General features: G+C 53.9%; 1 protein-coding gene across 1 annotated transcript; it reads left to right on the top strand.

Moving 5' to 3' along the window:
- The first annotated feature begins 6,783 nt into the window (after positions 1-6,783).
- TLCD2 (TLC domain containing 2) lies at positions 6,784-12,177 on the top strand. Its single transcript, XM_075033352.1, has 4 exons — positions 6,784-7,126; positions 7,494-7,576; positions 8,455-8,537; positions 10,157-12,177. Exons 1-4 carry the CDS (start codon positions 6,939-6,941, stop codon positions 10,532-10,534), a joined length of 732 nt encoding a protein of 243 aa, XP_074889453.1. The 5' UTR covers positions 6,784-6,938; the 3' UTR covers positions 10,535-12,177.
- The last annotated feature ends 782 nt before the right edge of the window (positions 12,178-12,959 follow it).

The raw sequence follows: 12,959 nt of genomic DNA, 5'->3' as shown, positions 1-12,959 counted from the left end.
GGAAGCCGCTGCCTGCCAGCGAGTCTTATCTGATTTCTGCAACTGGTCTATGCCTAATTAAGTGTATTTTGCTCAGGTTTAGAATTGCAAAAGAATTAAGGGCACTTAGGAATTACGGCGCAGGTGTGGTCTAAAGACCGGGTGCATTGTGTGCAGAGTGAACAGAAACTTGAGTGGATGCATTGATATTCTGCTGTGGCTTCCCATTGCCCCTTTTCTTGATGGAAAGCGCTCTAGCTCAGTGCAACGTATTTTTGCAGCGCTCTTGAATGATATTACTATTAAAACTATTTAATTTGATCTTTTTCTAAGATCTCTCTCCATTGATTTTAAGGAACATGAAGCGTTCAGCACCTCTGCATGTGCATTACATCCCAGCTCTGCTTCTGGTTCATTCTGCTGATGTCCAGGCACATGGTCTCATCGTCATTTGGTCCCTGACGGATGTCACCAAGCAGCGTGCTCCCTGCTGTACTATTTTTGGAACAGAGTGGGAGCTGCAAAAAACTGAGAGTAACGCCTACGCTGTTTGTGTCTACTCCAGTTCTCCTCTCTGTTTCACAGTCAATATATTTCACAACCTCGAAATAATGCCTCAAAATTTAGGGGTGGAAAAGTTACTATCAGTGTGCTTCCATCACCTCCCTTGCAGAACTGGAGCTTTGCATTGACGGGCTTTCTGCCGCTCAGCACGTTCCCAAATCCAGTGTGGGGAGGGGAGGATAAAAATCCTTTGGTGGGCATGGTCCAGAGAAGAGACATGCACAGGGATGCTCGGTAAGTGCAAGCTGGCTGATTTGCGAAGCAGCTCGCTTTGTTGGACCCTCGAAGCCATGAGCATACTTTCTTTTAGTGCTGGGTGCCGTGGTGCTGCCACGTAAGGAGTGATCTTAGCCCATGGGCAATGCACGCCCATGATGGGCTCAGGTGTGAGGTATTTTCTCACAGTGCCAATGAGCAGCTTTTGGGCTCTGCCTTCCTGGCCAGGAGCCTGAATATGAAGCAATTTGGCTGCCGAACGTCCCTGTTTAAACTCTCTGTAATTATTCCCCAGAAGCACATTCCCACGTGGAGAAGCAGCAGCCCTCGCGGAGACATTCTCTGACTCAGCAGAAATCCCTGAAAAACATTGTTTGCTTATGGATGAAAGCTGCAGCGCTCCGGCAAAGTGGCAGGTACAAAGATGTGCAGCTGTGGGAGGCTTCGGGACGAGCCAGATGGAGCTCGGTCCTGTGCACTGGCATCCACACTGCGGGGCTCAGCAGCTAATTCGGCTGCTGGATGCAGCCGAGCAGCCAGGGAAGGGCTTTTATAAAATGCAAAGGGATAAAAGCAAAACAAAATGCCCATTTCTGATAGGGCCGATGATGGCAAAGGGTAGAAAGTTGAAAAGGGCACTGGATGTAAGAGGAAAGGTTCAGGTTAGCTGCAGGGGTGCTGTGTTGCTGCATCTCTGAGAGCCAGCACCTAGCGCACAGTATGGCCCCGAGGGATTCAGGCAATGGGATGGTATTGGAGGCAGATTTTTGGAAAGATGACCTGTAAGCATCTTTTGGCCCTTTGTTAGGTAACCCAGAGATAGATGCTCAGTGTGGCTAAGAGCTTTGCTTGTAACACACAGCAGGATTAAACATAGGAAGGAAGAGAGCAAAAAGAAGCAGTGCCCTCAAATGCGAGCAGAGCCCAGGTAGGCATCGGAAATCTCTGACCAGACTTGCTGCCTGCATTGGTGCTGGCTCACGAGAGCTGCTGAGCTGACCTCATATTTTATTAGGTATCTTCACTTTTGCTGTGTCTCTCCAGTGCTGTCAGCACACCAGAAAATTCAAGTTTAGAGGCGAAGATTTAAGGGGGGTAGCTCTCCTCCCTTCAAGTCCCTGCTACTGTCAGCTGGTGTAGCACATTTTTTCATGCCGTAATGCAGCTGTGGCTGTGTGGATGCATCCTTGTCCCACCTTTGCTTGGCCCCAGCTTGCTCAGGTCAGGGTCCTCCCCTGCTCTAGCAGACCTGCCGATTTTAACCGAGCGCTACCCACAGAGCTGAATGTTATTGAAGACTGTTCAGGCACAGGAAGAGGAAGCGAGGTGAAAACTGCAGCAGAGCTAAAATGATTAATGGGACACCGCTCTCAGAACAGCTTGGTTTGTGATATTAATAACGAGAGAATTCAGGAGGGAACCTAACCTGTTCCAAGTTGCAGAGCTGGCAGCAGCAGGAGATGTAGTTAGGAAGCTCCTGTGCTTATATTCCTAATGCAGGAGGAATCGAGTGGGCTCAGCAACGTGTGGTGCTGCACAGAGTGGGTGTAGGGGCTGAGACGTGCTTTTACCTTGCAGGGCTCATTCTGAACCTGTCTGAATCACAAAAAAAGCATGTGGTCATAAATACATCATGATGTAACCAGAAAGCAGACAGATATCCATAAAAAATTACTTAAGCTTGAGAACAGTGAACTATACAGGGAAAAAAAATGTTTATCCCACAAGGGAGGAAGACATGGAAAAGGAAATTTTTAGTGGGAATGAATTTGCTTATAGGGTAAGAATAATTATATGTGCTGTTTCACATTTTCTTCCTAAGCATGCCTGTCTGGTGGTGGTGAGAGATGGGATACAGGCTGGGCAGACACCTGGCCCCACATTTCACTGTTCACCACAAGGAAAGAATGAACTTGAATAACTAATTAGGAGCTTACTAATAACAGCAGATAAACAATTCAGAAAGTAGAAATATTTGGGGCATGTCAGCTACTGAAAGCAGAGGAGAAATATAAGGAACTGCCCATGCTGCTGTGCTTGAAGGGGTTTTGCCAGTCAATGTGTCTGCCCGTGGAATTTTTTTTTTATCCTACAGCTTACCTGTGCAACTGGGGTGAGAAGGAGAGAGCACATCCTTTGTGCAACTTGATCATGGCAGCTGGCCCAGCCCAAGCCCCTGAGAGACAACTGAGCCTGCAGCATCCTTAGGGACGCTGTACTGTTGTCACGGGTTTCTCCTACAGGTCCCTTGTGCCAAAACCTGAGGAAAAAAAGACTTCCAGTCCTGGCAAAAAGGAAGAAGGCCAAAAGCAAGAGCATCCAGAGCAATCTGCCATGGGGTTGTTTATTACGTGGGCAAAGCAGGCTCTGCCTGGGTGGCTCTGGCTCTTGGGTAAGGGGGGCATTCCTGCACGCCAGGCTGCAGAAGGCAGCGTGCTGTGCCTGGCCAGGCAGCGGCCAGTAGCTGGTACCAGAGCATCCCGGTGCTGTGAAACTCCCAGGAGACACTGTATTATTCAAGGGATGTTCTCAGGAAGGATGACCAACCTGGACAGCAGAACACCTGCAGGGCTGGTCAAAACACTTGGGGGAGGGAAGGGAAGAGTCTTCCCCTCGGGAGGCCGAGCTCACAGGTTTGAGCAGGGTGAATGGATGGGCTGCGGCACAAAGCCAGATGATTTCCTCTGCCAGATAAGATCAAGTCCTGAGGTCAGTGGTTAAGTGATGCACACTTTGCCATTTCTTGCATTAAATCCTGGAGGGGGGTGAGTGTTTGTGAAATGGAGCTAAGGGCTGGGGAAAAAGGTAGTAAAAACTCCCTCTGCTGTCGGTGCCAGCAGAAACCCTTCTCCTGCTCACCATGCTTGCATGACTAATGTACCTTTGTCCTGTGGCTATGGCGAGTATATCCCCAGGTCCACCTGGAGAATATCCAGCTTCTACATCAGGAAGGTGTTTCTGGCTGGAAGGGGTGGACGCTCTTGTTTGCATTGATTTCATCTCTCTTCACAGCTACCTCTGCAATGCCTGGGCGTGCTTTGCCGTACCCAGCATGCATTTTGCACAGTAGATCCTTTCATAACTCTGGAGTTATAGACTTTCTGAATGAAAATGTGCATATATAGAGTAAAGCATTCCTATATTGTCTGACTTTTTATGACGTAGCTGATAGACTAGTGACACACTTTAGAGAAGGATGAAGACAACAGCTAATTAAAGTTTGGAAACCAAGCTGCTTGGTTTGTTTGAGATCTTGGACTCCTCAAATTATTTTAGGTGTGATCCAGGTCTGGCATAAGATGAGCAGATGGGCTTTATGCCTCCCTGGCTGGAAAGCGGCAGATTAAGGGAGCAAGGCTTTCCAAAAACAAGAGCGTGACTTTTGCCAGAAGGACTTTGCCGTGTCAGAAGCTCCCACATGTGTTGGCGAGCCCCCGGCTGTGCTCAGGAGCAGAGTCGGCTCCTCCTTGTGCAAGGGATGGCAGAGCTGCGAAAGTACACCCAAACCCCCATCCAGGAGTAGCGGGGAGCATCTGAGGGAGGACACAGTTTATCTGGCAGAATTCATATGGGGGATTATCAATAAACTGCCAGCTCTTTATTGTGGAAAATGGGTTCTCCCACCCAGAGAGAATGGGTTCTCTCTGCTGCAGAGAAACTCCAACCTGTGAGAGGGAGAAAAAAACCTGTCCAGCTATTGAAAAAACTGCTGTACACTCCATTTACACCCCTGCTGTGGGATTAGCTGTGGTCCCCACGGCGTTACGGGATGGATGTTAACACGTCCTTGCTGACATCTGGAAGGAGTTCCCTGCCCCGCTGGGAGCAGGCACCGGCAGCGACACATCACCAGGCTGAGCTGCCTCCCTGCAAAAAATGAGGTCGTTCGGGGACTGTTGGAAAACTTCTCGAAATTTAGGTGAAAAAGGCAATATCTCCAAATAAGGTGTGAATGAAGAGTCCCGTCAGATCGGGCCGCTCTTCCCAGCTCTCCAGCGAGCGTGCAGGGACCTCTGGTGGCAGCTGTGCCCGAGAGCTCCTGTCCCTGCTCTTCTGTACGGCTTCTTTTGGGACAAGTCTGGCCTCTGAGCCTCTGGGACGTGGCTGAATATTTGGCTTAATCTGGTGTCAAGGGACCTGTTTGGAACTGGGCTTGGAAGTCTCCAGCTCTAAAACCATTCCTGCTTAATGCCATTGCTGCAGAGGAAGGGAGAAAAGGAGAAAAGGCTGGAAAAAGTTTGTAAGAAACCACTGTCTGACAGCAAGGCGTGGTAAAATTAAAGTAAAATCTGTGCTGAAAGTATCCAAAAAGTACTATGTATGTAGCTGTTGCTAGTGCTCTAGCAGTGGGATCAAAGCCCCTGAACCAGAGTCTCAGTTAATCACGGCTTAAATTCCTCCCTCGCAGAAGTGGCAGGTAAAAGCTCTCCACTGTCCAGAAACATTTTAACTATTCCTGTCCCCGACCCGAGCCTGGCCAAATGTTCCTCTTTAGAAGAATAACACCGTGAATGGAGGAGCCCCTGGGACAAATGGGGCCAGGCTTGCAGGCATTTCATGGTCTGGGACTTACCTGCAGGCAGGTGAAGGGCAAAGTTGTCACCGCAGAAAGGAGCAGATGAGATTTCTGAGGCTAAAACACTGCAGACGAGTCCTCATTAGGAATCATCTCTCTGCAATTTTATACTGCAATTAATTGTTAAACGATTTTTCTCCTCAGTGCCCTGAGCAGCCCAGCATGTCTCCCTTTCCTCGGCATATCTTATACTAAACAGAAATGTCTTTGCATTTGGCCTTCTCAGTAACAGATTAGCGTATGTGATCCTTCAAGCCCTAATACGCAAGATTCTTTATAATCCCCCGAGAAGCCAGGTCTGCTGATTACTTCAGGCAGTGCCTCCCTGCCATTTAACTGCTATGAAATTACATTGTCTTGTCCGGTTTTTAAGCAAATTTTTGCAGCAGGAACAGATATGTTTCTATAGGTTGGGACAATCTCACTCCTCTCCTTCGAATCTGATTTAATCGCTTCCCTCCTCAGTGTCCCTTCCATCAGCGTATTACTTGTTGATGTTTTAGTGTCCATCACCCCAATCAGGGCAGCAGCTGAGAGCTGAGGCTCCACACGTTTCTGTTTCAGGAAAGAGAAAGTAGAAGAATTCATCCGAAATTAATACCTCAAAGGAAAGGCAGAGTTTGACATTAATCAGTGTGTACATGGTGACTCATCCTGTCTGCAGAAGAGAAGCGAGGTCTGTGCAGCAGCCACGCTTCTGGTGGAGACATCAAAAAGCAACAAGGGAGCGATCAAATTACGGGAAGCTGGAAAAGCAGCATAGTTGTAGGATGGAACTAAAGAAATTCTGGGTATGGGATCCTGAATTCCCACAAACCCTGGACAGCAGAGCTGGGGTATCCCAGACATCGGGGAGCTCCTTTCGGGACCAGACATGGGTCAGGGGGATGAAGGACAACAGTGCTGCGGGCAAAGCATTATTTTTTGGCGGGGCTTTTTGCTTTTTGCTTGCTCGCTGTGCAATCAGAGCCGGTGCTGTGTGTCTGGGGGGTTCCTTACCCAGGGTGGGGGACAGCTCTCCGGCACAGAACAACGGTGCCAGATCCTCACTGGCATCACATGCTTTGGGGTGAAGGCCCACCGGCCGCAGCACATCCCGGGTGAGTTCTTCAGCCACCCAGTGCCACCCAAGTAGAGGAGGAACCTGAGGGGAACGAGGAAGGCGTCCCCAGACACCCAGGCCCCCGCTCTGTGCCACCCTTACAGCCGGCTTTTGGGGTGACCACCGTTCCTGCCCTGCGATGCCCGACGCACACCCCGGGGTGCTCGTTTCCCGTTACCCCCCCCCGTCCCCTGAGTCACAACGCTCGGAGGAGAAGCGCTTCCCCTGCGTGTCTGCCTCTTCGCGTGGGAGGGGATGAAGGAAATACCAGTGCCAGCACAGCCCACCCGGCCCTTCCCTGCGGGAACGACGCTGGTTTTTCCCCCCCCCAACCCTCCCACCCCCCTCCCCCGGCTCCTCGCCCCGGGGCCGCGCATCCCGAGCGGGGCAGGGCGGTGCCGGTGCCCGGGGCGGATCCCGGGACCGATCGAGGCGGAGCCGTCGAGCAGCCCCGCTCGGTGCCCTTATGGGAAACCCTGGGGGAAACTGCGGGCCGGTGGGATGCCCATGGCTTTTAGCCCGGGATTGTTGGTGGTGGCCGGTTCTTTCGCCGCTTTCCGTTTGCTGAACCGGGGATTGGAACGGCTGGTGCCGCCGCCGCCCTCGGCCCGGCGGAACCGCTGGAAGTGGCGGAACATCTGGACGTCGTTAGCCCACAGCGTGCTGAGCGGCGGCGGGGCGCTGGCAGGGTGAGCTGGGGAAGAGGAGGGGGGGGACGGACGACTGGGGGTACTGGAGGGGAGTGGGGGCATCGAGGGACCCCGACGGAAGGGGCACGGAGGGAGATTGAGCTTTGCCAGGGGTGGGGGGGGGGACCCTGAGGAGGGTGGAGGTTTGGAAAGTTGGGGGGGCACTGAGAAATGGAGGAGCGCAGGGGGAGCGGGGGATAGGGAGAGTCGGGAGGGGGGGAACAGGAGGACAAGGGGGACCGTGGGGGGACCAGGGGGATGGGAGGGCTCCGGGGTGGGCAGCAGCACCAGGTGGGTACCAGGGACACTGGAAGGGAATTGGGGAACCGCTGGCGCTGCCCGGCACTCACAGTTGCTCTCCCCGCAGGTTCTGCCTCCACCCCGGGCTGTCCGAGGACCTGGTGGGCACACATCCACCCGGGGCGCACAGCCTGGTCGCCGTATCTGTAGGTGAGGTGGGGGGGGAGCGGGCTGCCCCTTGTTCTGCCCCCCGGGGGGTCCCCAGGGGCTCATCAGTGCCTGACACCAGCCCCTCGAGCCATGTCACGGGCAGCGATGTCTCAGGCACCCCAGACAATCGCCCTATTCTTGGCAAAGGACAGTGGCTCCTTTCTGTCCCACGGAACCCGCAGCCAGGAGGTACTGGGCACCAGGCTGCCCGCCACCGTCCTCGTGGGGCAGACAGGGCTTGGAGCATCCCAAAAATGCCCATGATATGGGGTTGATGCAGGTCCCCCCAAAGCCTCGAGCTAAATCTGCTGGTGTGGAGGCCAGGAGTTTTGAGTCCCCTGGCTGTGTGAAGCTGCCCCCCCACCAAATTGTCACCTCCTTGCAGATCTGTCACCAGCCCTGTGGTCAGTGCTAACAGGCTTTCCAGCGTGGCTACAGCTCAGCAAGGAGGTCTGAGTATCTAAAATGCCAGCATGGGGTTGGTTTGGCAGCAGCGAATCCTGCAGCTGTTAAGTGCTCCAGGCTGAAAGAGATCCAGTTCTGGGACAGTAACAAGGGTGAGGGTCCGCATGCTGCCTTCGCTGTCACCCTTCTTCAGGAACAGATCCAAGTGATCAGTTAGTGCCTCTCCCTAGGAGCACATCCTACAGAATGATTGCAGGAGGGACCCAAACCACACTAATTTCCTTCTCCTGCTGTGTGTGATCCTGCTCTGTGCGTGACTTTCCACCCACAAAAGGTTTGGGCTGAGCTGTGGCCATCACTTCCCCAGAGGGGCTGCCCAGCCCAGTCAGGTGCAGACCCTGCTGGGGCAGGGGGGGTCACTGGGCACAGTCCTTCCTGGCCCCCTTCTTTGCTCATGGCCTCTCTGATCCCAGGTTATTTCCTTGAAGACTTCGTGGACATGTTGTGCAATCAGAAACTTCACCAGTCCTGGGAGCTGCTCTTCCATCACTCTGTGGTGAGTCCAGCGGCCGCTCTCTGAGGGACAGACCCTGGCACTTGTACCAGCAGGGAGGCTGGGGCTGGGGAACACGAGCAGGGCTCGTGCTGTTGCTAGTGTGGGTATTGCTGCCTGTTACAAAATCTGTCTGATTTTTCTGCCTGGGGAGAGAAGCCCAGACAGCAGGGCTTGGAGCTCCTCTTGGTCCTACAGGACTCGTGTACACTTCAAGGGTCTGCAGAAAGGCACCCAAAGATGGGGTAGGAAAAAAAAACCATGTGTGCACAGAGTAGGGGGGGAAGGGGCTGGGCTGGGGGGCTGATCCATAACAGTGTAATGGACCGGCTATGACTCAGGTGTCCCCACCGGCACAGGCAAACAGCTCAGCTCCTGCCAGCTCTCGGCCACTTGGAGCATCTGCCTGAAGGTCTGCATATCCCACCTTCCACTTCCCACTCCCCAGGGTGTTTTCCTCTCATTCGGGTCAGAGCTGTGGCCACGGGGCTGGGGTGGCTGGAGCAGCCGTGGTGCAGAAGGCCCACACCAGTGGGACCCTCTGCCTGCTTTGCTGCTGGCTGTGCCCAGCGTGGGTTTCTCTTTGATCGCCTCCGATGTCCGGATGCTGGAGCATTGCGGATGCTGCAGGGCAGGGGGGTAGCACAGCCTGGAGCTGAGCAGCGGAGACGCTGTGGGTTACAGGGGAGGCACAGGGGTCCGCACAGCCTGGGGATGGGGGACAGGGACAGTACCAGGACCTACCTGGGATGAAATGGGAGGCGATGGTCAGACTTGCTGTCTCCCAGACCCCAGCGAGCCCTATGGCTCTGCCAGCTGCTGCTCGCAAGTCAAAAGGTCATCTCCACAAGAAAGCTAATTCAGGCCAAGACAGTGACTTAACGAGCAGGGAGCAGATAATCTCATTAAAGAGCCAATACAGAGAACAGCATTAATAGTATAAACTGAAGAAAGGACTGAGTGTGCTGAAGTGCGGGCAGGCAGAGCCTGTCCCTCTGCCTGGCAGGGAGGGTGCGGGGCAGGAATCAGGCCCGCTCTGCCCCTAACAGCCCTGTCCTCTGCTGCAGCATCCAGCAGCCCCAGGGTGCTTCAGGCCAGGCTTGGGGCATCCCACGGGGCTCTTTGATGCACCAAAGCTGCTTAATCCCTGCAGCGTGCCTGTTCTGGGGAGAATCCCTGAGCCAGCAGCAACCGTAGTAGCCCTGGGCTACACGTCTCCCTTCCTGCCCCGTTCAGCCGTTCACTGTGTGCGGAAAAACCTGCTGGGCCACAACTAACTGCATTCCCCAGGCCACAAAAGCAGGGTTAGGTCTGGCTGCTCTGTCTCCTCTGCCAACCTGGAGTTTATAGAAGTGTTTCCCTCTCCTCCCACAGGAAAAAAGAAACCTGCTCAGGTTTCATGCAACATTGGGGAGGCTTTATCTCATGCCCGGGGCTGCAGTGCTGGCTGGAGGCTGCAATGCTGCAAACCTATGTGTGGGGTGATGACCAGCAGTTTGGCACTGGCGTGATAACTGTTTCCACCTTTGCTCCACGCTGCGCCCAAGCATGGAGGGCTCCGGTTTGCAGCAGCTGAGAGCAACCAGCTCCCGGGCTCAGCCTGTCTTCTTTCTCCTTCCCAGGTGATTGTCTGCTTTGGTATTGCAGTGCTGCTCCATCAGTACGTCGGTTTTGCCCTTGTGGCTTTACTGGTGGAGATTAACTCCATCTTCCTCCACCTGCGGCAGATCCTGCTCATGGCCAACCTGGTGCACACCACCTGCTACCGCCTCAACAGCATCATCAACCTGGGCACCTACGTGGTGTTCCGCATCGCCACGCTGGCCTGGATGACTCGCTGGCTCTTCCTCAATCGGGAGAACGTGCCCCCGGCAACGTACGCTGTAGGCACCGTGGGCATGGCAATCATGACACCCATGAACATCATCCTCTTCTACCGCCTGCTGCGTAGTGACTTCTTCAAGTCCTGCCGGGATATGCAGAGGGAGAAGGAGCAATAGCCCCCTTCCCTGCAGGGTCCGGGGCATAAGCAGCCCCAAGCCCATGGAGGAGGACAGCAAAGCGCAGCAGAGCACGAACATGGCTGTTTCAGCACCTTGCGTGGAGGGTCCACACTAACAGAGCATTCAGGCTTTTCTTGTGGCTGCAGATCCTGGGCCCTGCAAGAGAAGGTGCTCACGGACCAGGCACTGGGGCTCTGCTCCCCCTGCACCTTTGGATGACGCGGTTGGATGACTGGGAGCTGCTCAGAGAAGCCTCGACAGCTCTCGCAGCTCCTCGAGGCACCGCTGAGATGAGAAGGGAGCAGAAAAGCACCGTTTCCCTACTGCTCTTCTGGACATCCAAACACCACAGTGTGTTTCTAACCCCTTTGGTGCTGCATCCCGCAGCGTCCCATCAGCCAGGGGACACTGCGCTCAGCCCTGCGTTCTCTGTGGCACTTCCCATGGGAGCACCACCAGGCAAGAGAGGCTCCAAGGCTTCACCCTCGAGGCCAGGGCCTGTAGAAGCCAAATCCTGCACTCATGAGTCCTCCCCAAGGAGATTGTCCCAGGTGGGTGATGGAGGGAGAGGCTGAGACCTGTCTGGGTGGGATGCTACCTGCTCTGGTGTCCAGGTCAGAGGCAGAGCACTGGGCAGCGGGTGCTGTGGCACTGTGCTCAGGGCCAACTGGCCAACTTCTCCTGACAACTGGAGCTTTTTTTGTGTTGTTTTGTTCCCAGATATGTTAAATGCCCATAAATGGGCATGGGAGAGTGTGAGTTGCTGGCTGGGATGATGCTCTGTGATGGATACTTCCCACAGATGTGAAGTTTTCAGGCATAGGCATCTATTGGGATATAGGCATCTATTGGGATTTAGGCATCTATTAGGAATGAAAAGTTCTGCTACAGAGCCCAGTGTAACGCTTTTACCCAGCAGCAAGAGCTCTTACTAACACGAGCTTTTAATAAATGGCTGCAAATGAAGTGGCTTGAGGGGAAGGGGCTTAGAGGGAAAAAGGGACTCGGCATCCTAGCCTGCTCCAGGGCTGTCACTGGAAGTACAGTGCTTCTTATCCTATGTCTCCCCACCGCAGAGTAAAAATACACTGTACACTGGCACAGTCTACCTCTCTTGGGATTCCCCCCCTCCCCTCCTTTCTATGGAGGGAGACGAAGGTTTCTCCTGTTCCTGCTGATGCTCTCCTGCCCTCCTAGGCAAGGGGAGGCTGCGCTTCCCTTGGGGCTGGCAACTGGGAGGCTAAATGGCAGCAGGACGGGTGCCAGCTCCCGCCGTGTCTCTGGCTTTAGCCCTGCTGTACTGAGACGCTTGCGAGACGCAGGGTTAGGAAAGTGCTGGCTGTGAAATAGGGCAGGCTGCAGGCAGAGCACCCAGCACGTGGCTTCGCTGCTCTCATTCCCGATGCTGGACACTAGCTTGCAGCAATGCTAGGATCCTTGTGGTTCGCTCTGCCTGTCCCTGAAGGCTTCCTCGGACAAGGAATCAGAATTATTTATTTTTTTTTACTCCACATTTCCTTTTCCCCACTGATTCCCACACACCGAATTGTTCCCCAGGAGCCCAGCACCATGTATAAAAGCAAGATCATCCCACTCAGGGTTACGTGTACCGGTTTTGAGAAATCCACTGGATCTGTCATGCTTTCTGTGTGGCAAATAACCTTTAACTCAAAATCTCTCATTTGGTTTGGAAAGTCGGGGGACAGGCTGAAACAACGTGTTGCTCAGAGTGGGCGGCACTTGTTTCGAGGAGGAAAATAAGGGAGCAGACACATTTCTGCCTGGGCAGGGAAAGACGAGCAACGTGTGTGGGCAGTGGGAGGCTGGGGATGACTCGTGGCCAAAGCTGCTTACATTTCTATTTGTAGAGAGTGCAGGAAAGCTTGCAGGTGCTGGAGATACCTACTCCGTGTTTGGATTTGCCACCTCAAGCAGTGTTTAGGTGCCTGTGTGCCACTCACAGCTCGTAGCTGGAGCGGAACTGGCAGCCAGGGCTTTCTCTTTGGTTTGACCCGTTTGTGCCCAGTTTTTCAGGAGCTGCTCCGCTGATCCCTGCCCTTAACACAGCCTCCGCACCCGCTCAGCAACGCTGGCTCTGTCCTCCAACCTCTGCCCACACCAGGGACGTTTCTCAAGGCCTGGATTGTGTTACCACATTCCTGCCATCACGTGGATGTCGCGTACCCCGGGCATGTGGGGTTGAGGGCCCGGGAAGCCTGTTTTGGGAGCCTTTAATCAGACATGATTTTCCCACAGGGCTACGGTGGGATAAGTGGCAGCTTTGCAGCTCACTGTGGCCGGATGCGGGGGCATCCCGATGGAAAATGCCACAGCCTTGGCTTGAAGGGCTTTGGGAAGGGACCTGCCCCTCTAATTCCCCCATACAGGGGTTCAAGGGACTAGAGGGAGCATCTCCATCAGG

The sequence above is a fragment of the Buteo buteo genome, chromosome 7, assembly GCF_964188355.1.
Source record: "Buteo buteo chromosome 7, bButBut1.hap1.1, whole genome shotgun sequence".
Taxonomy (NCBI): domain Eukaryota; kingdom Metazoa; phylum Chordata; class Aves; order Accipitriformes; family Accipitridae; genus Buteo; species Buteo buteo.
This window is presented reverse-complemented; position numbering and strand designations above follow the sequence as displayed.